A 25,053-nucleotide genomic window follows, 5' to 3' on the forward strand; every position below is an offset into this window, starting at 1 on the left:
GAGATATGAGGCGGAGTTGAACAAGCGTTCTAGAAGCCGCCCTTTACATATACACATGTCCACATAGCACAGATAAGGAGGTGATTATCCCATTGTACAAGGCAATGGTCAGGTCACATCTTGAGTACTGCACACAAGTCTAGAAGCCTCATTTTAAGAAGGATGTAGAGTTGCTAGAACGAGAACAGGAAACAAAGGGTTGTTCTTACCAAAAAATATTTAAATTCTGCGAATTGCAGCATCTGGAGACTAGGCACCTGCAAGGTGATCTAACTGAGGTGTATAAGGCTTTGAATGGTTTGAGCAAGCTCAGTGCTGATGGGATTCTTTCTCTTGCTCAGATTATACACTTGAGGGGGTGTAAATTCAAACCGAGTAAAGAGAGTTGCAGAAGAAATGTGCAGAAATTTGCCTTGAGCCAGCAGGTGGTTGATTGCTGGAATGAACTTCCATCTATTGTTGTGAAAGTTGATAGCTTAAATAAATTTAAGGAAGAACTGAACAAACTTTTGGAGTGAATGAATGAATGAAATGGGAAGGTTTTTTTTTTTTTTTGGCTGATGCTGTATAAGCTTACTTTCTTGCATCATACGCCTCTACTAATATGAATACTAATATCTTCATTATTATAGGTAAAGGTTTGGTTATTACATATGCTGATTGTTTTAATTTTATTGGATGGAATCTATTAGCTGCAAGTGAGTTGTTTAATTTTGGTTATCGTAAAATCATTAACTCCCAAAAAGTATTAGAAATACTTATTATCCCTATCTCTAATAACTTCTTTGTGCATAAAAGTAGATGCAAAACATTTATTCAGTTTGTCAGTAACTTGTACAGATCATTAATAATTATTCCATTAACATCAAGTAGACTAATGTAGTTAGCCTCTTATTATTAAAAGGCTAAGAATTCTTTGTGCCCATAGCTAAAGACTTCTCATAATCTGCCTTAGCATGTTTAACTAGTTGAGTAACCTCAATAAGGACTACATTATGCCTAATGTAAAATTCTGTCCCCTTCCCCAACAATAATTTATAATCAACTCATGATTTTTTTCTTTACCATTAAATTCATCAGCTGATCTGGCATCCATTTTGGTCTAAACCTTCAGTAAGATTTCTTTGCTAATTGTAATTGCCATATAGTGCAGGAAGCCACAGGCCTTTGCTGAACTGGCAAAAAAAAAAAAAAAAAAACCAAGTAGATAAGAAAATGCAAATTATATGCTTTGCTCCTCACACAAGTAAGTATCCAGTAGACATTTGTGTGAGGAGCAAATGTCTACTGGATACTTACTTGTGTGAGGAGCAAAGCATATAACACAAGTAAGTATCCAGTAGACATTTGAATTTATTCAAACTGTCAGCCTCAACTACATGCGAGGGCAACTTGTTCCAACTATCAACGACTTGCTGCCTAAAAAATTACTTCCTACAATCTAATCTAAACCCCCGTAATTTGAATTTATGACCCCTAGTTCTGGAATTTTTGCTGTTGGTACAAAAAGCCTAGAAGCTTCTAGAATTACTTTTCTGGACACACCCACTTTTTGCATTCTATTTGTTAACATCAAATAGTTACATTGAAAATAATTTCAAAATGTCTAAAGACAACCACTGTAATCACTTTTACAAAACAAAATGCATTCCAAAATTATTTTTCTGAAAAAATCCCACATCAATACATTGTTGCTGCCATCTAGTAGTTCTAAAGTTGTAATCAAGAAGTGTGTGCTACGCACTGCTGCTCCTTCCCACCTGGCTACGGAGGCACCCAGAAATGTTGTCTAGATGATCCTGCAGTGCTTCTTTAACCAATACCTCCATTAATTTCCCCGAAACAGAAGTTTTGGGGAAATTAAGAACTAACAGGTCTGTAATTACTTGTGTCACCCTTTGATACTGCTTTATGAATTGGGGTCACATTTGCACATCTCCAGTCCATGGGTACCTCCCCTGAGTCCAAGGAAGCTCTCATAATTATGCTTAAGGGTTTACTTACTTCCTTTGCTTCCTCCTTTAATATAATTAGACAGATTCCATCCACCTCAGGTGCCTTCCTTATGTTTATCTTCAACAATTTCTCCTCCACTCTGCTCTCATTAGTGTTATTAAAAAATCATTTAACTCACTACCATAGTTTAATACACCTCTGGTATTCCCCTCCCTGAATAACTCCTCATGTGTAAATTTAGATGCAAAATACTCATTCTTTGTTAGCTACCTGAGAAGGATCATCAACAGTTGAAACATCGATATCAAGTGGACCAATCTGATTCATCCCCTTCGTTCTAGAGTTCTCATACGGAAAGAACTCTTTGCTGTTTTTCTTTGCATCCTTTACCAAAGATTTCTCGTAATCTGCCTTTGCCTGCCTAACCTCCTTTGTGACTTGATTACAGACCAGCTTATATCTTCCATAGCTTCTGTGTTACCTATTGATTTATATGTATCCCATGCATTTTTCTTCTCTGCCATGTCTCATTAATTCATCTGACATCCATTTAAGCCTAAACCTTGAAGAATATTTCTTAGTCGGTATGGAAAGCCTAGTAGTTTCGAAGGTTAATTCTTTGAATTCTTCCCATTTAGAATTTGCTGTTGGTAACATTATCAGTTGGTCCCAATTTAAAACCTGTCTGAGACCTCGGTAGTCACCTTTACGAAAGCAAAAACCCTTCCCTTTACCCCTGATGGTAGTTATTTCTTTGAGTAAATCCCACATCAGCACACTGTGATCACTGCCACCTAGTGGTTCCTTTATCTGCATCTAGCAAATTCAGAAATGATCTGTTACTGAGTGAGCTATCAACTGACAACTTCCAATTAGTACCTGGAAAATTAAAATTCCCCACGATAAGACATTCTGAATTGTTGGCACATTCTATTTGTATCACGAGTTTTGTAAATACAGGAGCTCTGTAAATTGCAACATCTGGAAACTAGGCATCTGCATGGTACCTAAACTAAAGTACTTAAGGCTTTAAAAAGATTGGCAAACTAAAAGCTGATGGCATCTTCACTCTTTCTTGGATGACACACACACACACACACACACACACAAAAAGGGGATATAAACTGAAAAAGGATAACTGCAGAATAGATCTGTGGAAATTTTCCTTCAGCCAAAGAATACAGTAAAGTCTCAAAGTATGCAAGGGTTAAATGCCTGGTAACCAACCACCCACATAAGCGAGAATTCAAGTAAGTTAGGGTTCTCTACAGTAAACCTATTGTACCAAGGTAAAACTAGGCAAGTTCTTATAGACCAACCATCCTATGCATGTATATTAACTTTATTTATGTAAATTGAACTTACATAAATCTTAAATAAAATATAAGTCCTTCCTCATAAAGGGTGTGCATTTTAGGAAAAAGAAACACATTATTGTCGTTAGTAATTCATACGGTATCATCTAATTCCAGTATGGAATTCTTGTCTGAACGAAAAGTCGATATTACACATCCTACACTATGTTAACTTTCCCCTTTTCATTTGTTCCCTTTCATGTGTTGCCAACTTCCATCAGAATAATCACCCGAGAGGGCACAAATTCAAATTGAGGAAAGACAGATGCAGGATAGATGTACGGAAATTTGCCATTAGCCAGTGGGTAGTTGGTTGGTGGAACAGACTTCCATTCTTTGTTGTGGAAGTTGATAGCCTAAATAATTTAAGGCTGAGCTGGACAGGTATTTGGAACAAACAGAGGGGTGAAATGGGAGGGTTTTTTTTTGGCTGATGGTGCATAAGCTTGCTTTCTTGCATCATATGCCTCTACTAATGCTAATATTCCTACATGCTACACTTGCATTTAGAATGTTATGTCTTAAAAAAAAAAAAAAAAAGAAGCAATTTCTGAATTGCATCACTCCTTACAAAAATCTTTGCAAAACTATAGAAACCCTGATGTCTTCATTGCTTTGGCCTACAACCCAGCTTGAAAGGAAGTAGATGATGAACAGATACCAGATCAAAAACTACAAAATTTTTATGATTTGTTAGTACGAGTATTCCAATAAAAACTGAAGTCAGTGATGAATCTCATCAACAAGACAGATTTTTACAGCCATTTGGTGTTAGTTATATGTACACATCACCATGAGGCAAAAAGTATGGTCTGTTGTGGCTTTGAGATTATCTTCATGATCATTTTGAACTAACCATTTGCCATAGATGACTTCATCTGTGGATTTTATATGTACAAATGAGGAAATTATACTTGCCATTCAATGCAGTGATCTCATGATGTGGAGGCAAGGCACTTCACTACAGGTTTATTTGTATTGCAGTGCTCCAATGGAGAAGTATATTAATATTTTTCTATTGGAATGCGCAACATGGAAAGCAAAATGATGTGGATTTTAAGGCCTGCTGTGAGCCATGGGCTGATATGCATGTGTTTGTTATTTATTTGGTTTTTTTTTAGGAGCATTAGCAACTAAGACCATATTGCTCCAGAGATATGTGGTGGTCATTCCCTGACCTTTCCGCATCCTCCGTATTTGGTAGCCACGGGCTCGAACCCCATTCTAATCAAGAAGCATGTGCTATCACTACTGCTCCTGCCCACCTGACTATGGAGGCACCTGATATGCATGTGTAACATTCATAACGTTGATTAGTGCAATATGGCCTAAACAGCCCTTGCAACAAAAAACAACAACAACAACAGGTGGGCTGAGTTAGGGTAACTAAGAGTGAGAACAGGTGCATGTGTACTTGAATGTACACCAATGTTAGGAGCACAGTAAATAAATTTCATGAATTTGAAGTTCTGCTCGAGTCATCAAATGAAGACATTGTGGGGATATTAGGAGACATGGTTTCACTGAGATATGGGAATACAGAATTTGAATATGGGGAGTACAATGTGTGCAGAAAAGACAAACAGTATAGGAGGGAGGGGTTATGATCTTAGTTAAGAAGCACAAAAAATTTAAAGCAGTGCATCCATTTGACATGGGTCACCAGCGTAATGCTGAGTCAGTCTGGTGTGACATAAACACCAAGAAAGTACGAGAGTGTTACAGGCCTAATGACTCTCATAAGTATGAAGAAAAACTGTACAGAAAAATAGTGTGGGCCAGTAAATCAGAATGTATTATAATAGGGGATTTTAACTTTCCAGATATTGACTGAAACTTGTGGGTTGGGCAATCACTGACTAGCAAGACTTTTGTGGATTTATTGGATGACTTTTCTACAGCAGCATGTTAGAGAGGCAAAAATACGGAGTAATACTCTTGATCTGATTATCGGCAGTGATTATTGATGCATTAAGAATCTGCAGATAAAAGAACCACTAAGTGGCAGTGATCACAGTGTACTCATGTGGGATTTACTTAAAAGATTAGCATTAGCAGCATTAGCATTAGTAGAGGCATATGATGCAAGAAAGCAAGCTTATGCGACATCAGCCAAAAAAAAACAAAAAAAAAAAAAAAACTTCCACTTCATCTCTCCTCCGTTCATTCAAAATACCTGTCCAGCTGAGCCTTAAATTTATTTAGACTATCAACTTCCACAACAAGGGATGGAAGTCTGTTCCACCAACCAACTACTTGCTGGCTAAAGGCAAATTTCCAATATCTGTCTTTCCTCAATTTGAATTTATGCCCTCTCAAGGTGATTATTCTGAGCAAGAGGAAGAATCCCATCAGCACTCAGCATGCTCAAACAATTCAAGGCTTTATATACCTCTATCAGATCACCTCGCCAGTGCCTAGTCTCCAGACACTGTAATTTTCAAAACTTAAGCCTTTCTTCGTAAGAGCAACCCTTTGTTCCATTCACTAATCTTGTTGCCCTTCTCAGTACTCGTTCCAACAGCTCTACATCCTTCTTGAAATGAGGCCTCCAGACCTGTGTACAGTACTCAAAGTGTGGCCTGACCACTGCCTTATACAAGGGAATAATCACCTCCTTATCCCTGCTAGAAAAATTTATGTATATCATTGACAAGACACCATGAGCTATTCTTGCAGCCCGTCTGCACTGCTCAGAGAACTTCATATCTACCTGCACAATTAGACACCAGGTCCTTCATTCTCTACCACTGTCAGTGTAGTACCATAGAGTTGATACGTTGCTCTGGGGTTGCTGTTTCCCATATGTAGTACTTTACATTTGTCAATGTTAAACTTCATTTGCCACCTCTCGGTCCATCTGCTCAGCCTTTCCAGATCCTGTTACAGCAGCATAGCGTCAGTAGTGTCCTTAACAACCCTGACAACCTTTGTATCGTCTGCAAACTTGGACATTAAGCTTGATATACAATCATCAATATTATTTATAAATACAGAAAACAATAATGGACCCAACACTGACCCCTGAGGGACTCCACTAATAACATTAGTCTACGATGAGTAGTGTCCATTGATTACCACTCTCTGTCTTCTCCCCCTCGACCACCCCTTTATCCATAGCAGCAATTTGACTCCAATGCCACACTGCTCCAATTTGTGCAGCAGTCTTCCATGTGCAACAGTATCAAAAGCCTTTCTAAGATCCAAGTAGAAAATATCAAAGTTATTCCCTGCATTCACTTCTTTTGTGACTGCATCATAGTATCCAATCAAATTGGTCAGGCAAGACTTCCCCTTAACAAAACCATGCTGTGTCCGAGCTATAACTGAAGTCTTGTCTAGATGATCCTGCAGTGCTTCTTTAACCAATGCCTCCATTAATTTTCCTGGAAAAGAAGTTAAACTCACAGGTCTATAATTACTTGTGTCAGCCTTTGATCCTCCTTTGTGAATTGGGGTCACATTTGCACATCTCCAGTCTATGGGTACCTCCCCTGAGTCCAAGGAATCTCTCATAATTATGGCTAAGGGTTTGCTTACTTCCTTTGCTGCCTCCTTTAATATAATTGGATAGATCCCATCCACTCCAGGTGCCTTTCTTGTGTTTATCTTCAACAATTTCTCCTCTACTTTACTCTCAGTTATTACAAGATTATCTAGCTTACCGCCACAGTTGAATACACCTCTGGCATTCCCCTCGCTGAATAACTCTTCGTGTGTGAATGTCGATGCAAAATATTCATTTAGTTTGTTAGCTACATGAGCAGGATCATCAACAGATGAACCATCGATATCAAGTGAACCAATATGATTAATCCCCTTCCTTCTAGAGTTTACATAAGTAAACAACTCTTTGCTGTTTTTCTTTGCATCTCTTGCCAAAGATTTCTCATAATCTGCCTTTGCCTGTCTAACCTCCTTAACTTGGTTACAGATCAACTTGTATCTATCATAGGCTTCTGTGTCACGTGTTAATTTATATGTATCCCATGCATTTTCCTTCTCTGCCATATGTCTCATTATTATTAGTATTATTAATAGCCATATGGTGCAAGGAAGCCTGAGGCTTATGCCGCACCAGGAAAAAAAAAAAGTTCCCGAATTACGCCGAGAGAGAGAGAGAGAGAGAGAGAGAGAGAGAGAGAGAGAGAGAGAGAGAGAGAGAGTCAAAAGTAGAAGGGAATCACTAAGAAAGAAAAGAGAAGAACGATGATATCCAGCTCGAGACCCTGGGTGTGCCAAGCCCATACTCACCGGATGCGAGCCCCCGGGGTTAAATTTAGTTTATCTGACATCCATTTAGGCCTAAACCTTGAACAATATTTCTTAGTTGGTATGTAAAGCCTAGTAGCTTCCAAGATAAGTTCCTTGAATGCTTCCCATTTTGAATTTGCTGTTGGTAACATCATCAGTTGGTCTCACTGTATAGAATTTAAATACTGTCTCAGACCATCGTAGTCGTCTTTACAAAAGCAATAACCCTTCCCTTTACCCCTGATAGTAGTTACCTCTTTGAGTAAATCCCACTTCAGCACACTGTGATCACTGCCACCTAGTGGTTCCTTTATCTGCAGATTCTTAATGCATGAAGAATCACTACTAATAATCAAATCAAGAGTATTACTCCCTCTAGTTGCCTTCCAAACATGCTGATTTAGAAAACAATCATTCAATAAATCCCCAAAAGCCTTGCTAGTGTGTGAGTGACCAACCCACAAATTCCAGTCAATATCTGGGAAATTAAAATACACAATTATAAGACTCTCTGATTTACTGGCCCACTCTATTTCCCTGTACAGTTTCTTATCAGAGTCATTAGGCCTATAGCACAATCCTACTCTCAATTTTGATCTCCCAATGTTTATGTCACACCAAACTGACTTGACACTGCACTGTCCAGGGATGTCGACTGGCTTCACTTCCTTGGATTTTGTGTTTCTTAACTAATAGCATAACCCCTCCTCCCTTCCTATCCTGTCTAACCTTTCTGTAGATGTTGTACTCCCCAAATTCTAGTTCTGCATTCCTTATATCTGTGTGACACCACGTCTCTGATATCCCAACAATATCTGCCTTTGATGCTTTGAGCAATACCTCAAATTCATCAAATTTATTTACCAAACTCCTAGCATTGGTTTACACACAAGTATACATGCACCTGTTTATATTCTTAGCTACCCTAACACAACCCATGTGTTTACTTGTACAGAAATGACTCCCAGCAGTATCTGAAATATCCTGCATCTTGTTTTTCAGGCTTCTGCTCATTCCAATAGAAGCAGTGCAAGAATCACTTTCACCTCTGCCAATGGCTACTGTTAATCTATTAGTCCTTGTATCTCCTCAAGCTAGCAGTTTTCCGACCCACCTAACACTGCCTCAATAGCATCAGTAAATATTTTTGCACCCTTTCTATTTAAGTGTATCCCATCCCTATAGAAGCAGTTTCTCCTGTTAACAAGTACAGACCAGGCTGAAAAAAATTCTACCCCTTGAGCCTTGCACAATCTTTCCAGGGCCGAATTGATCGACAAGGTTCTCATCATAATCAACAAAGCTCTCACATCATAGATGTAACTACCAGCTCTCATCAACGATGTAACTACTATAAAGGCCAAAGGGAGGGGTTGTTATTTTCATAAAGGTGACTACATTGGTCTCAGACATTTTTAAATTATATACAGTATGATCAACTGATGATGTTACCATCAGTTAATTTTAAATGGGAAGTGTTCAAAGAATTAATCATAGAAGCTACTAGGCTTTTCATACCAACTAAGAAATGCTCCTCAAGGTATACGCCTAAATAGATATCAGATGAACTTATGAAACTTGTGGCAGAGAAGAAAAATGCATGGGACACAAATTATCAGATGATGCAGATATAAACTAGACCGCAATCAATTCACAAAGGCCATTAGGCAAGTTAAGGCAGATTATAAAAAAAAGTCTTTTCTTATGTAAACACCAGAAGGAGGGAAAGAATCACATAAGTCTGCTTAATATTCAGTGTTCTCCGCAGAAAATTTTGTCAGCCAGGTAGCATTATGAAGCATTATAATATGTGGCATTATAATACTTCCCAACCGGGAAGTATTATACTTCCCAGTTGGGAAGTATAATACTAAGCCAGAGGAGATCGAAAAGAGGAGATTCCAAATTACAAAGTCTCTGACAGGGAATATCGGAATGGACATATGCACAAGTACCACCTTTGAGGCGAAAGGAATCATAGAGCGAATAATTTGGGCAACTGAGATGAGCAGTAGTTGAATCAACTGATAACTGAGATTCTGTCAGAAAAAGTACATGGGGTTTGGCAGACTGCAAGTGGAAATGGACATCATTGGAAATGGTGCCCACGTATATTTGTGAAATTAATTAGGAAGTGTTTGGGAGGTTTAGATCTTTTTGCAGATAAGCTTACTCTATTAGTTTGACAATTCATGGTGTATTCAATGGTAAGAAAAAGTGGTGGGACACGATGTATGAAGTAGTGAAATTTTTGGATAGGGCGTACACATGGTAAGAATATACCCAAATCCTTGACATAACGTGGCCTCGACAATGTCCTCCGCATACACACTACTTCGACTCCCTCCAGTCATTATATGGCAGAATAGAGGTAGCAAGATTATACGCTAATACACTAGCTGATCCAGAAGCCTCATAAAGAGTTACAAATAGGTTCGGCCGGTGTACTGACTAGCGGCCAGCCTGCGAACACCGTTTTAGAGCTGTATCCTCGAAATGTAAGGAAGATTGGATCTCGCCACAATGTTCATCATAACCTCAAAAGTCATCAATCATACTGCATGATGGAAGACATGGGGAAGGGTTGACCGGAACTTAGCTCTGGAGACTAAACATGGGTTCCACCACTTCAAGCCTCCAATAAGCAAAGTGGTGGTATTGCACCGGTTGATGAGAGTTATCTACCACCTAGTGCTGCCTGGTAACACAGAGGGGCAGCATTCCTCCATGTGGTGTGGGTGCCACATCTTGACCCCTGCTTATGTTGGTTCACACATGGGTGGTCACTCACCATGTGTTTGTGCATGGAGGTTATACCCAGGATTACTAACAGTCCCACCATCGTGAAGGTGCAAGCAGAGGATTTGGCTGCCACAGACCATCTGGACCTCGCAGTAATTGGGTCCACTTGACTTGAGTGTCACCCGAATATCAGTTCCATCAGTGTTTTAGACTCCCAGGTAGCAAGTACAGCTTGTCTGGCATATCTGAGAGAATGTCTGACAACCTCAAGGCATTACTCCAACACAACAAATTAAGCTGATATTTTTGAAAAAAGCTTTGAAATTAATGTTATTTCAATAAAATAATAAATTTCTGGTATGTGCATAATAAATATTATAAACATGAAATCATTCATATCCTTTTTTCCCCCAAGGTTCTTGTGACAGTCACTACATGAAAATTCTGAACGACAGCAATACATTGCTTCATGTGCCCATCTTTTATTGCAATAATTTTTACTTTTCTTATGAATAGCCTTCTTCACATATTACCACCTGCATGTGGGTTGTTAATAAGAAATATCTCTTGCAAATTGGTGGTTGTTGAAGTATCAATTTTACTTCCATGATGCACTTGCATCAGAATAACATTCTGGCCTTTTTTGTTAACATAGGATACTGCTGTGATGCCTTTTTAGAAAACAAAGACATTGATTTACTGTTAGCTGATTTACCATTTATGGCCATTAACTATACAGGAATTTCTCTTATTTTTCATTACAATACCTGCATAGGCAAGTGAACTTTGATAAGCTTTGGTATAGTGGAAAACATGCCACTGCAATGAAAAGCAGTGTTTCACTACAAGACGAACTGTATTGACCTGACCCAATGGAGTGTAAATGATATTGCATAGCTTTACAGGATTCCCCCCCTCAGCTTACACAAGGTGAACAACAACATAGACAAAACAAGTAGCACATACCAGGCTAAAGACACTATTAAGAGGTACAAAAACAAGTAGCACATACCAGGCTAAAGACACTATTAAGAGGTACAAAAACAAGTAGCATATACAAGGCTAAAGACACTATTAAGAGGTACAAAAAGTAACAAATACTAATCCCTAACCAGTTAGTCACCAGGATGAAATATTTTCCTGCAAGAAGGGCCTTCAGGCAACATTGCACTTGATAGACACTGTGGGAAACCTTAACTCATTGTTGAAACTGTTCAGTTAAGTATTAGAAAGGCACAAAGTCATCCATGTGGGAACTAAAGACATCATATTCACCATATGAATATGATGTTATTTAGTTTTTAGATATTTTTATTGTAGCTAAAATAAAGCAGTTAGTACTGGTATTAGTATTGACAAAATGACATAAGGAATTAAGCTTAAACATCATCAGCAAAAAAATAAAATAAATATATAAAATATTTTTAGCCACTTTCACATATCCATTCCTTCTAGTAATTTATTCAATCCTCCGATAATTTGTATAATCCTTTAAAAATAAAGGGCATTTGACTTAAATAGATTACTATGCTATTTAATTGTGGGAGTATTTCAATTTATGGTTGTGGGGTTCAATGCAGTAGCTGAAATAAAATCCAATGAATTTGCATATGGGTAGAAATAGCCTCAGAGAAATGTACCAACTGTGAAGTACTACATTAGGATGGTAGAAAACAAAAAAATACCTGGGAGTAATTGTGTGGTCAGATATGAAGTTTTCTGAGCAGTGCAGACAGGCTGCCAGAGCAGGTCATGGGGTAAATTGTCAATGATATACAGGAATTTTACTAGTAGGGAAAAGGAGATGATTATCCCTTTGTATAAGGCAATGGGATAACAATCAGGCCATGCCTTGAGTACTGCATATAGGTCTGGAGGCCTCATTTTAAGAAGGATGTAGAGTTGCTTGAGTGAGTACAGAGAAGGACAACAAGATGAGGGAAATGAAGGTGTCCTCTTGCAAAGAAAGCCTTAAATTCCAAATTGCAGCATCTGGAGACTAGGCACCTGTGAGGTGATCTAATTGAGGTGTACAAGGCCTTGAAGGGGTAGAGCAGGCTCAATTCTAATGAGATTCTTCTTCTTGCTCAGATTACAAACCTGAGATGGCATACAATCAAATTGAGAAAAAACAGTTGTAGAACAGATGTGTAGAAATTTGCCTTTAGCCAGCGGGTAGTTGATTGCTGGAACAAACTTCCATCTTCTTTGTGGAAGTTGATAGCTTAAATAAATTCAAGGAAGAACTGGACAAACTTTTAGAGGTCATGGATGTGTGAAATTGTTTTTTTTTTTTGGAACTGGTGCTACATAAGTTTAACACGTTTGCTTTCATGCATCACATGTCTCCATTACTACTGATACTACTATCTAATGCAAGCAATCAAGTATATAAGTGTTAGCCATAAAAAAAAAAAAAAAAATTCCCATATGACCTGCCCATCCCCTCCAATAACTTGTCTAGTTCTTCCTTCAATTTATTGAAACTGCCCACGTCCACAACAACAGTTGGTACAAACAATCAAACAATTGTTGGCTGAAGGGGAACCTTCACACATCTATCCTGGAACCATCCTTCCTCAATTTGTATTTATGCCCCTCACATGTGTAGTCTGAGCAAGAGGAAGAATGCCATCAGCACTGAGCTTGCCTAATCCATTCAAAGCCTTAAACACTTCAATCAGATTACCTCACAGGTGCCTAGTCTCCTGATGCTACAATTTGCAGAACTGAAGCCTGCCTGGGTAAGACCACCCTTTCATTCCCTTCACCAATCTCGTTGCCCTTTTCTGCACCCATTCCAGCAGATCTATATTCTTCCTAAAATGATGCTTCCAGACTCGTATTCAGTACTCAATAAGTGGCCTAACCATTGCCTTATACAATGGGATAATTACCTCCTTATCCCTGCTAGCAAAATTCCTGTTTATCATTGACAAAAGCCCATGTTCTGTCCTGGCAGCCCATGTGCATTGCTCAGAAAACTTCATATCTGACTGCAGAATTATCCATCTACAGTATTTCATTTTCCACCCTGAATGTAGTACCACACAGTTGGTACATTACTATGGGGTTACTGTATATTAATCTAGGATAACTGCTACCCATATGCAGTACTTTGCATTTGCCAATGTTAAACTTCAACTGCCATTTCTCAGCCCATCTGCCTAATTTTTTTTATATCTTCTTGCAGTAGCTTACCCTGATTACTGTCATTAACCACCATGCCAACCTTTGTATCATCATCATCACACTTAGACATTAAGCTTGATATACCTTCATCAACATCATTAATAAATATAGAAAACAACAATAGGCTCAGCATTGAACCCTGTGGGATTCCACTAAAATTAGTAAACAAAGAGCAGTGTCCACTGATAACCATGGTGTCTTCTCCCACTCAACCTTCTTTTTATCTATAGCAGTAGCTTTCCCTCAATGCCACACTGCTCCAATTTGTACAGCAGCCTTTTAAATGCAACAATATCAAAAGCTTTCCTGAAATCCAAGTATATGATATCAAAATAATTTTTGGCATCCAGTTCCTTTGTGATTGAATTGCAGTACCCAGTCAATTTGTTCAGACAAGATTTTACCTTAACAAACCCATGCTGTGTCTGAAGTATAACTGCAGTCCTGTCTAGATGGTCTTGTATTACCTTTTAACCAGTGACTCCATTATTTTCCCTAGAACAGAAGTTAAGCTAAGGTCTGTAATTACTCGTATCAACCTATGATCTCCCTTGTGAATTGGGGATACATTTGCACATCTCCAGGGACTTCCCCTGAATCCAAAGATGCTCTCATAATTATAGCTAAGGATTTGCTTAGCCCCTTTGCTGCCTCTCTTAATTTACTGATGTGGCCAAAGTCCAGTTCTCTGCAGCACAAAGTAGTTTTTTTTTTTTTTTTTTTTGGTAGTTGTTGGCGCATCGGCTTCTGTGGCCATAATGCACCTCCCAAGGTTTTTGCAGTACTTTGATCCAAGCCCGAGGCGGGATACAAACCTGCGACCTTTGGGTTGCCAGGCAGGCACTTTACCAACCTGGCTAGACCGACCGGCACACAAAGTAGTAGGGATTATACAATAGACTGCATAATTTTGCTCTTAGGGCCTTATCTGAGATGTAATATTTTGCTTTCCATTTGACGGATGTAGCACAAGTGAGGAGTCTGTTAATGTGATGGCTGAATCTAAGTTTGCTATGAAAGATGACCCTACCTAAATCACAGTGAGTGAATACAGCTGGAACCGAAGCTTCTCCAAGCATGAGTAAGATGGCAGCTGGGTTGCTCTTCAAAGAGTAGAGTATGCATCTAACTTTGCTGGGTTGATGATGTGGGGACTCTGTTTGAGGTAACAGGTAAACTGTTGGAGTGACAGGCAAGTGAAAGATGTATACTGTGGATATCATCTGTGTTCAGTTAGAACGAGTTGTAAAGGTGTGTTGGAATGGTGCAGGAATCATCTAGATTAGTTAGCATTAGTAGAGGCATATGATGCAAGAAAGCAAGCTTATTCAGCATCAGCCAAAAAAAAAACAAAAAACACACCACTCCCATTTCACCCCTCCGTTCGCTCGAAATACCTGTCCAGTTGAGCCTTAAATTTGTTTAGGCTATCAACTTCAACAACAAGTGATGGAAGTCGGTTCCACCAACCAACCACCCGCTGGCCAAAGGCAAATTTCCGCACATCTATCCGACATCCGTCCTTCCTCAATTTGAATTTATGCCCTCTGAGCTGATTATTCTGAGCAAGATGAAGAATCCCATTGGCATTGAGCATGCTCAAACCATTCAAAGCCTTATACACCTCTATCAGATCACCTCACCGGTGCCTAGTCTCCAGACTCTGTAATTTGCAAAACTTAAGCCTTTCTTCGTAAGAGCAACCCTTTGTTCCATTCACTAATCTTGTTGCCCTTCTCTGTACCCGTTCCAGCAGCTCTACATCCTTCTTGAAATGAGGCCTCCAGACCTGTATGCAGTACTCAAGATGTGGCCTAACCATTGCCTTATACAAGGGAATAATCACCTCCTTATCTCTGCTAGAAAAATTCCTGTATAGTTTGAGACAAAAATGTGTATTCCTGCCATGAAAGACTTGAGTTCTGTAAAGTGCAATATCTGGAAACTAAGCCTCTAAATGGGGACCTATTTAAGGCTTTAAAAGGCTAAGTAAAATAAGTAAAGATGCTGATGGCATGTTTACTCATTTTCAGGAAACACATACAAAAGAACAAAAATTTAAATTGAAAAAGGATGGTTGTAGACTAGATGTAGGTTGGCCCTCAGCCAGAGAGTAACTGACTGTTGGAATAAACTTCCACCAATAAATTTAAAGAATGAGTGATCAAATGAAATGCAATAATAATCCTAAAATTTTCTCAGTGAAGTCAACAACTTTGAAAATGATTTATAATTGTGCTTGTAACACTGTTACTCCATCTTATTTATTTAATGGGGTAGGCCTCCATAGCCAAGTGGTCAGGAGCAGAAGAGCAGTAGCACACACTCCTTGAGCAGACTGGGGTTCAAGCCCCTGACTGCTAAATATGGTCGATCTGCCAACCTGCACTGGACCAGCGTGTCAGATTATGGTCCACTTCCCTCGACATGAATTATTATTATTATTAGCCATATGGTTCAAGGAAGCCCAAGGCTTATTCTGCACCAGCCAAAAAACAATTCCCTGAGTTACCCAGAGAGAGAGAGAGAGAGAGAGAGAGAGAGAGATAAAGGAATCACCAAGAAAGAGAAGAATGATGAGATGATATCCAGCCGAGGACCCTAGGTGTGCCAAACCCATACTCACTAGATGTAAGCCCCTAATTGTTGAGGAGGCTTCCATCCTGCAGTGGGTTAAGGGCTGCAGTATACATTTTTTTTTTTTTTTTACTTATTTTATTTTAAAATGAAATTTTTTTAAATAGACTGTGTAATTCTGAATCTGGAAAAATTCATTAATAGTTCTATAAATTCTGACCCTTTTTAAAAATCCACAAATGTAGTAATTAGTATTTCGTTACAAAAAGTACTTCAGCTCAGGAGAGACAGACAATTGATATGAGAGAAGGTTATCTTCACATAAGAACATACTTTTTTGTTGTTGTTGTTTTTTTTTTATAGCAGAGCAGGGATGATGGTGTAACAAATAAGGTACCTGCCTACAGCCTAGAGTACAATGCTGGAAGGTAAGTAAGACTTAAAGAATTTAATAGTGTAAACTGATATGATATAGCTAGCTCAGGAGAAGGGCGTGTATATTTTTGAACAGCTGCTTTGGATGCAAAGGGCATCCAAAGTTATTAGCGGATTCCCTCAGGGTTGAGTGTTGGGCCAATTGTTGTTTTGTATATTTATCAATGATATTGATGAAAGTATATCAGGCTTAATGTCCAAGTTTGCAGATGATACAAACATGGGCAGGGTTGCTAATGACAGTAATGGCAGTGTGCTACTGCAACAGGATCTAGAAAAGTTGGGCAGATGGGCTGAGAAGTGGCAATTGAAGTTTAACATTGACAAAAGCAAAGAACTGAATATGGGTAGAAGTAATCCCAAAGAAACGTACCAACTGTGTGGTACTACACTGGTGGTAGAAAATGAAAAAGACCTCGGAGTAATTGTGCAGTCAAATATGAAGTTTTCTGAGCAGTGCAGGTCATGGGATATTATCAAAGACATACAAGAATTTTTCTAGTAGGAAAAAGGAGGTGATTATCCCTTTGTATAAGGCAATGGTCAAGCAACACCTTGAGTGCTGCATACAGGTCTGGAGGCCCCACTTTAGGAAGGATGTAGAGTTGCTTGAGTGAGTACAGAGAAGGGTAACAAGACTACACTGGTGGTAGAAAATGAAAAAGACCTCGGAGTAATTGTGCAGTCAGATATGAAGTTTTCTGAGCAGTGCAGGTCATGGGATATTATCAAAGACATACAAGAATTTTTCTAGTAGGAAAAAGGAGGTGATTATCCATTTGTATAAGGCAATGGTCAAGCAACACCTTGAGTGCTGCATACAGGTCTGGAGGCCTCACTTTAGGAAGGATGTAGAGTTGCTTGAGTGAGTACAGAGAAGGGTAACAAGATTGGTGAGGGGAACGAAGGGTCCTCTTACCAAGAAAGGCTCAAGCTTTAAGTTCTGCAAATTGCAGCATCTAGAGACTAGGCACGTGCAAGGTGATCTGATTTAGGTGTATAAGGCCTTGAATGCATGGGCGTCCGCAGAGAGGGGCAAACGGGGCACTTGCCCCCCCCCCCCCGGATCAAGTAAAAAATTCCACAAATTATAAACATAAAAGTGATTGAGATATGTAACCTTACACAGTCAACCATAGGACGCTTTTTCTGCCTTAAAATTTAATTAGGGGTTGGCCGGTTTCGGCCCTCAGCGGGGTAACCATGGAACATGTGTTTCATCTATCGCAGCAATAAAACATGTGTTCCTGTTTTTGGTTTATTGCAGCAAAAAAACATGTGTTCCTGTTTTGGTTTATTTTTTTCTGATTTGTGAAAAAAATGCTCATTACTGTTGTGAACAGCAACCAGTTCATTTGCCCTCTGTGTCTAGTGAGTCACTGAGTGAATTGTGAATTGTAAATTTATAGTGAAACAAATTTAAAAAGAAAAATACATTTTTAAAAGTAAGTATATGTAATTTAATATTATTTTACTTGTTAGTTTTATGATTTTTTTCAATTTTAAACTGAAATAATTTAATTTAGGGTTTTGGGATTAATTAATTAGTTGATTTTTAATTAAATATGCCGGTCAATTTTTTTATATATGAAATTGTGCTAAAAACTGTATTAATTCCATATACTTTTTTTCCAAGAATTAAAGTTCATTAAAATCGATTTTTTTTTTTCGTCATGTCTGCATTACCAGGGTACCTGCCCACCCACTGATGATCGGCCAATAGCCGTGAAACAGTGCTGTCTGGGTGGTGGTACTCAACTGAGAATAAGTAACAATAGCCTTCTCTATTAGTGAAGAGTTACTTATTCGAAGTAGTGCAATATCATGGCAACTCGTCGTGAAGGCAGAGCACAATATGAGAAAGAGCAAATGATGCCTACAACAACTACTTTGTAGTTTATTAAGAGTTATCTATGGTGTATTTAAACACCGATATTATATAGATACCAAACTCTTAAAGTATTATGCCTTGTGCATTTATTTATTTTAAATATTGACATGTACACCTCTTGGCATCTCTCATATTGTGTGATTAACTTCACAACTGGGTCGTCATGTCTGCATTACCTGGGTACCTGCCCACCCGCTGATGATCGGCCAATAGCCGTGAAACAGTGCTGTCTGGGTGGTGGTACTCAACTGAGAATAAGTAACAATAGCCTTCTCTATTAGTGAAGAGTTACTTATTCGAAGTAGTGCAATATCATGGCAACTCGTCGTGAAGGCAGAGCACAATATGAGAAAGAGCAAATGATGCCTACAACAACTACTTTGTAGTTTATTAAGAGTTATCTATGGTGTATTTAAACACCGATATTATATTAAAATCGATGTAAAATGAAAATAATGTATTTATAGTTTTATTCTAAAAAAACATTTTCTTATTTGTGTTTCTCCTCTTTCAAAATGGATATAAGGAATTATTTTTCTTCCCAAGAAAAAAATGCAAAAAGACGTAAAATAGGAATTGAACAGGAAAAATGTATGCCTTCGGATGCACAAGTTGATCCGATTCCTGGAACATCGATTCAAAATGACTCTATCAAGTCAATTTCATCAAATAATTTATTAGAATATGATATTGGTTCTTACGTTGGAGTTTCTGCTATAACACCAACTTTAAAATTTGAAATCCTTTCTAATATTTATGTTCCCAACAAGGACTATGATTTCAAAAAAGATTCTTCTAGAAAGAGACAGTTTAGATTTGCTTGGTTAGAGGAATACTCACCACGGTTGTGTTATTCAAAACTACAAAAAGGTGCATCTTGCAAATATTGGATTTTGTTTGTACCAAAAGTACATCGGGGTTGTCAAGGCGCATTTATAAAAACTCCATTTATAAAATATAAAGATTTTAACCAAGCCGCCAGAAATCACATGTCATCTCAATGGCACAAAGAAGCTGCCATTGATGCACAGATTTTTATAAAAATCCACAAACATCCAGAAAAAGATATAATTTGCCAAATTGATAAATCAATACAAAAACTATAGAGTCCAATAGAATTAAATTATGTTCTATTTTATCAGCCATTGTATTTTGTGCCACACATGATTTGCCGTTATGGGGAAAAAGGAGTGATTCTGGAAATTTACATGATTTATTTCAATTTCAGATCGAAGTGGGAGACTTAATTTTAAAAGATCATTTGATGAAAGCTCCTGCAAATGCCCTGTACACTTCTGTAAGAATTGAACATCAACTAATAGAACTTTGTGAAATGGAAATACGAGAAAGCATTGCATCTGCTACAAATAAATCTATTGGATTTTCAATCTTAGCGGACGAAACCACAGATATTGCTGGGATAGAGCAGCTTTCACTTGGCATTAGGTTTGTTGACGAAAATAAAAATATAAGGGAAGAATTTTTAGGATTTACAAAACTCTATGATATGGATGCAAAAAGTATTAGTTCTGCTATTTTAAATAAATATACTGAATATGGTTTGGACATGAACAAATTAATTGGACAAGGATACGATGGCTGTGCAAGTATGGCAGGAAAGGAAGCTGGTGTTCAAGCCCAGATAAAAAATATATATCCAAAAGCCACTTACATACATTGTGCTTCTCACAGACAACCCCAGAGGCTCACATCTGGTGAGTATGGGCTTGGAAAACCCAGGGTCCTGAGCTGGATATCATCATCATTCTTCTCTTTCTTGGTGATTCCTCTCTCTCTCTCTCAGGGTAACTTGGGAATTTTTTTTGGCTGGTGCAGCATAAGCCTCAGGCTTCCTTGCACCATATGGCTGCTAATAATAATAATTAAACCTAGTTGTGAATGACCTAAACATTGTACCAGAAGTTCACCAGACAATAGAAATTATAAAATCTATAGTAAAATTTTTTAGAGAAAGTCTAAAACGAAGAGCCATCGTGCCAACAATTCCTTTACTTTCAGAAACTAGATGGACTTCGAAATATCAAAGTATATTGGTTTTTTCAAAGAATTTAACTCATTTTCAATAAATTAGAAGAAATTTCTATGAACTGGAGATGATCAACACATCAAGAAGCGCATCACTTAGTAACATCACGTAGTACTTCAATGTTTATTATTTGTTTAAATATAATATCAAAATATTCTGCTATTCCCGAACCAATAACCCAAACATTACAAGCCATAGATGTAGATTTACAAGCCACTCACCAACATATTGAGGACTTACTTAAAATATTTGCATTTCATAGGGAAAAAGCTAAAGAAAAATTTGAAGAGATTTATAAACTTTCACTAGATATGGCTGAAAAATTAACAATGAAAATAGAAATACCTAGACGATGTTCCATACAGAAATACAGATGCAATTATCTTGGAATCACACCTGAAGACTATTATAAGAAATCAATATTTATCCCATACTTAGATTCTTTAATTTCATCCTTAAAATCAAGATTTTCCTCGGATAACGAAATAGCATTTTCAGTATTTCAGTTTCATCCCAAGAATATTCTAAAAATAGATAAAATAAAGTTCCAAAACAACATCAAAAGAGTAAGCAAAAAATACAATTTACAATATTTAGAAATAGAGGCAATGACGTGGTATGAAAAATGGACAAATTTTCCTTCGACTGATATTCCCCAAACTTTATCAGAAGTTTTGGAACATTGCGACTATTTCCCTTCTATTAATTCGGCAATAACTATTGGTATGACATTACCTGTTACGACCTGTATCATTGAAAGGAGTTTCAGCACTTTGAAACGTGTGAAAACATGGTTAAGGTCCACTATCTCAGAAACTCGCTTATCAGGTTTATGTATGATTAGTGTGCACAGGAAGAAACTAGAAGAGGAAGCGGTAAAGAAGAAATTTATTGAAAATGTCATCAACAGGTTTGCAAGTGATAGACGGAGAATTCAATTCTTATACGATACATGATTATTGAAATTATTATTATCTATATATATATTAATTCTTGTTTCCTTTATATTGTCAATTTATATACATTATGTATGTGTTTTTCTATTGATGCAATACTGTATTCTATAATCTACTTGAGAAAAAAAAAACAAAAAAAAATTAATTAAATAAATACAAATTTATTGATGTAATTATTTGTCTCCAAGCTTTGTCCACCCCTGGAAAATTTTCTGTGGATGCCCCTGCTTGAATGGGTTGAGCAGACTCAGTTCTGATGAGATTCTTCCTCTTGATTATGAACCTGAGGGAGCATAAATTCAAATTGAGAAAAGACAATTGTAGAATAGATGTGCAGAAATTTACCTTCCAACAGGTGGTTGGTTGCTGGAACAAACTTCCATCTGTCGTGGAAGTTAGTAGCTTAAATAAATTCAAGGAGGGACTGGACAAGCTTTTATCACAAATGGATATGTGAAATGGGTGTTTTTTTTTTTTTTTGGCTGATGCTACATAAGCTTACTTTCTGGCATCACATGCCTCTACTACTACTTTGGAAAGCACCACACAAAAACACAAAATGAGATTTTTACTGTATAAAGTTCACTAACATCAGCATATAACAATTACATGTGAGACAGATAATAATATGATGGCAATTTTATTTATTTTACCCAATAAATAAAATTCAATGAACTGCTGATTACTAAGGGGGCTAAATTTAAGTATATGCCATTGATAAATTCCAATGCCTGATAAACACATACTGAGTTACTGTGATTGACCTACGTACAGTGAAACAATTTGAATTGAGCGTCACCATTTGCTAAGGCAATGTCGTAAGATTTTTGTTTTTCGTCATATAAAATAACCAAATGTCCTTAAAATAAAAAGCTGATAAACATCCCAAATTTACTGCATGGTATGACTGAGGCACTTATAAAACCTAGTGATAATTTTAATTATGAGTGCAATTTAAAATTGGTGGTCCGGGAATAGAAATGCAGGATATCCCCCCCCCCACATTTTCCAAATGTTTATATATCGTAGATTTAGAGATTTATAACATTCAAGAAAGCAAGTTCAGAAACAGTTTCGCAATATCCGTGCTTGATGTGGGTTATTTCACTCGAATGTAATAAAAAGAGGCAACGTAATACCAAAACAATTATGATTTTGTGACTCGTTTCCTCTTTGGTGTGTCATTATGGAAAGGTATACAGGCCTATATAATCAGCAAGAAATTAAATTATTGATTATCATCTTTTTCTAGTTATTGCGCACGCTTTATTATACAATTTTAAAAGCAAAATTAGCCTACCTCTCGCTCTTTGCGAAGGGTAGAGTTTTTCAGCTTTATATAAAAATTTCAGTGCTCTCTCGTGCTGACCGTCATTAATACATTTTTGTGCTAATTGTATACATCTTTCGCTTTCATCCTTATTCCCTTCCATATCTGCTGTTTTATGTTCGTAATGCTCTTGCACAGCGTAGTTTATCACAGAAGCATCCTGACGCCATCTATATTCCGTCTTTGCAAAATATCTGTTGCTTCCTTCCTGTGTACTTCAGGGTCGAATGATACTTTGACCTTTATTCCAAATAATCGATCGGAGGGCCATATATGCTGAAATTATTGAAAAAGGTATGATGTTTAAACGTTGTCATGATGTTTCTAATGACAATTAAATGGACCGTTGCACTTTCTCCGCGTGATTGATTGGTTGGAGCTGGTATACCACCTTCTCCAATAAGGTCCCACTTTAATTAAGCCCATCGACTTCTCCTGTTATGTAATAATAATGATGAAAAAAAAAAAAAAACTATCACGTTAGGCCACCCGAGAATCACCTCATTTACCATGTGTATTTTATGTTTGTAAATTGCGTATATTCTCTGGTCAGTTTGCCTGTTTAGCTGGACAAAAAAGCCAAGTTCCCGAAGGTAAATACCTCGCTGTCCTTGCCTCAGATTGACTAACTGAACCATGGAGTGAAATAAACCCATTAAAAACAGTTCCTTACGTTATTGACCGTTTCGAACGCGACCTTTTCTCACTGGAGTCGGAGGGATGATAATTATAACCACCGCGTCACCGCGAAGGCTATTATACCTGGAGTTGTTTTGCTTGTCTGAAATTTCGTGAAGACCGACTGACAAGAACGGCGTGGGAAAAATAAAATAAAATAATAATTATAAAGTCTTAAAACTTCCTTCCACCTTAATCTGCCAATCCCATACTCACCGGATGTGAGCCTCTGGGGGTAAATTTTAACAATTACTGTCATTACACGTTATTTCCTTACCTTCAGAAGTTAAAAACAACACAGGTATTATTGAAAGTGAGTACAGTATAACATAAAAATTACATTTTTAAATAACGTCCTATGTTCGATATCAAGTGAAACATCAACATTGAGAATGAAGTATACGCTCTACTTCTAGCAATTTTCAAGTCGACTCGTGGAAGAGCTCTTGGAGTGACGATAAAGTTAGTAACTAGACATTAAGATCGGGGTAGGCTCGTTGATAGAAGTGCAGAAAATACGCCGATGATATTATTATTTAGATCATTTGAGCGCAGTGGCCTATTCGACGGTTATAATGCTTGTGGCCTGCCATGAGTTTGGTTAAAATATACAATGGTGTCGAACGGTAAAACCACCTCGCGCCACCAAAATTGTAAAGGAATACGCAAGGTGAACTTTCGTGGTAACTGAGGTGAGCAAAGGGTTCAGTGCGTTATACGGGCTCAGTGGCAGATCACTGTTCCAAAGTTGATATCGCAATACGGCATGAGAAATGCAAGAATAATATCTCAAAGAATGATGCGCAGCAAACTCAGAAGTACGAGGTTCCACATCAGACCCAAGAGACACCTTCTCCTCCCCGTTGAGAGCAAATTCTGTGGTCACTATAATTTCTAGTAATGACCGACAGACTGGTTTAAGTTAAACTTTATTAAAATAAATAAATAGATACATACATAAATAAAATACTAAAATAGATATAAAATAAAATTGTTAAAATATACAAAATTTCGTGTGTTCTCTTATCGATTTGCTTGTTTTGATGAACAAAAAACCCGAGTTTCTTGAGATAGGTCTGGCTATCTACGCCTAAGCCCTACTAACTCAGCCATGGCGTGAAAAAGGCTCAAAAGAGCCTGGCATTATTGACCGGATTCGAACCAGAGCCTTTTCCCCAGTATGAGGAGAACGGTGAATATTCATTCAAACTTCAGAAGGTAAATAGAATGAGTTTATGCGTGTTTACAATGAATCTAAGATTTTGGATAACTACGGCCGTATGAATTACATTATGAAACAGTGCGAATTACATTCATGCACTTTACCTTGCCTATTTATACAAGCTGCATAAGGTAAGCAACGTGAGACTATGCATGTTACCATCAATCTAGGATTTAGAATAACTACCACAGGCTTAACTTCAGGACATTGCCTGTACTCTCTTGGCATTTACTGAATATCTGAAAACTTTTCCTTGGAAACTGTATGACCACCACATGACCATTTTTCCATAAATGAACATAATGTGATTCGTTTACAACTGAACGTGTTTCTTGAGCTGTACCACATCCAATTTCACTATTTCTGCTAGATCTCTTCGAGCCATAGTTTGTTATTTTCTTTACGAATTCCAATTCAT

At 37.6% G+C, this 25,053-nt stretch overlaps 1 protein-coding gene across 1 annotated transcript in view; it reads right to left on the reverse strand.

Moving 5' to 3' along the window:
- Window positions 1–22,899, reverse strand: part of LOC150083542 (dnaJ homolog subfamily B member 12-like) — a 106,323-nt gene extending 83,424 nt beyond the window's left edge. The window contains exon 1 of the mRNA XM_090377349.1: window positions 22,706–22,899. Within this exon, the coding sequence (XP_090233475.1) occupies window positions 22,706–22,838 (133 nt within the window). The 5' untranslated portion in view covers window positions 22,839–22,899. The remainder of the gene's footprint in view (window positions 1–22,705) is intronic.
- Between the last annotated feature and the right edge of the window lie 2,154 nt (window positions 22,900–25,053).

The sequence above is a fragment of the Mastigoproctus giganteus genome, chromosome 7 (assembly GCF_048544385.1).
Source record: "Mastigoproctus giganteus isolate SK-2022 chromosome 7, ASM4854438v1, whole genome shotgun sequence".
NCBI lineage: Eukaryota > Metazoa > Arthropoda > Arachnida > Uropygi > Thelyphonidae > Mastigoproctus > Mastigoproctus giganteus.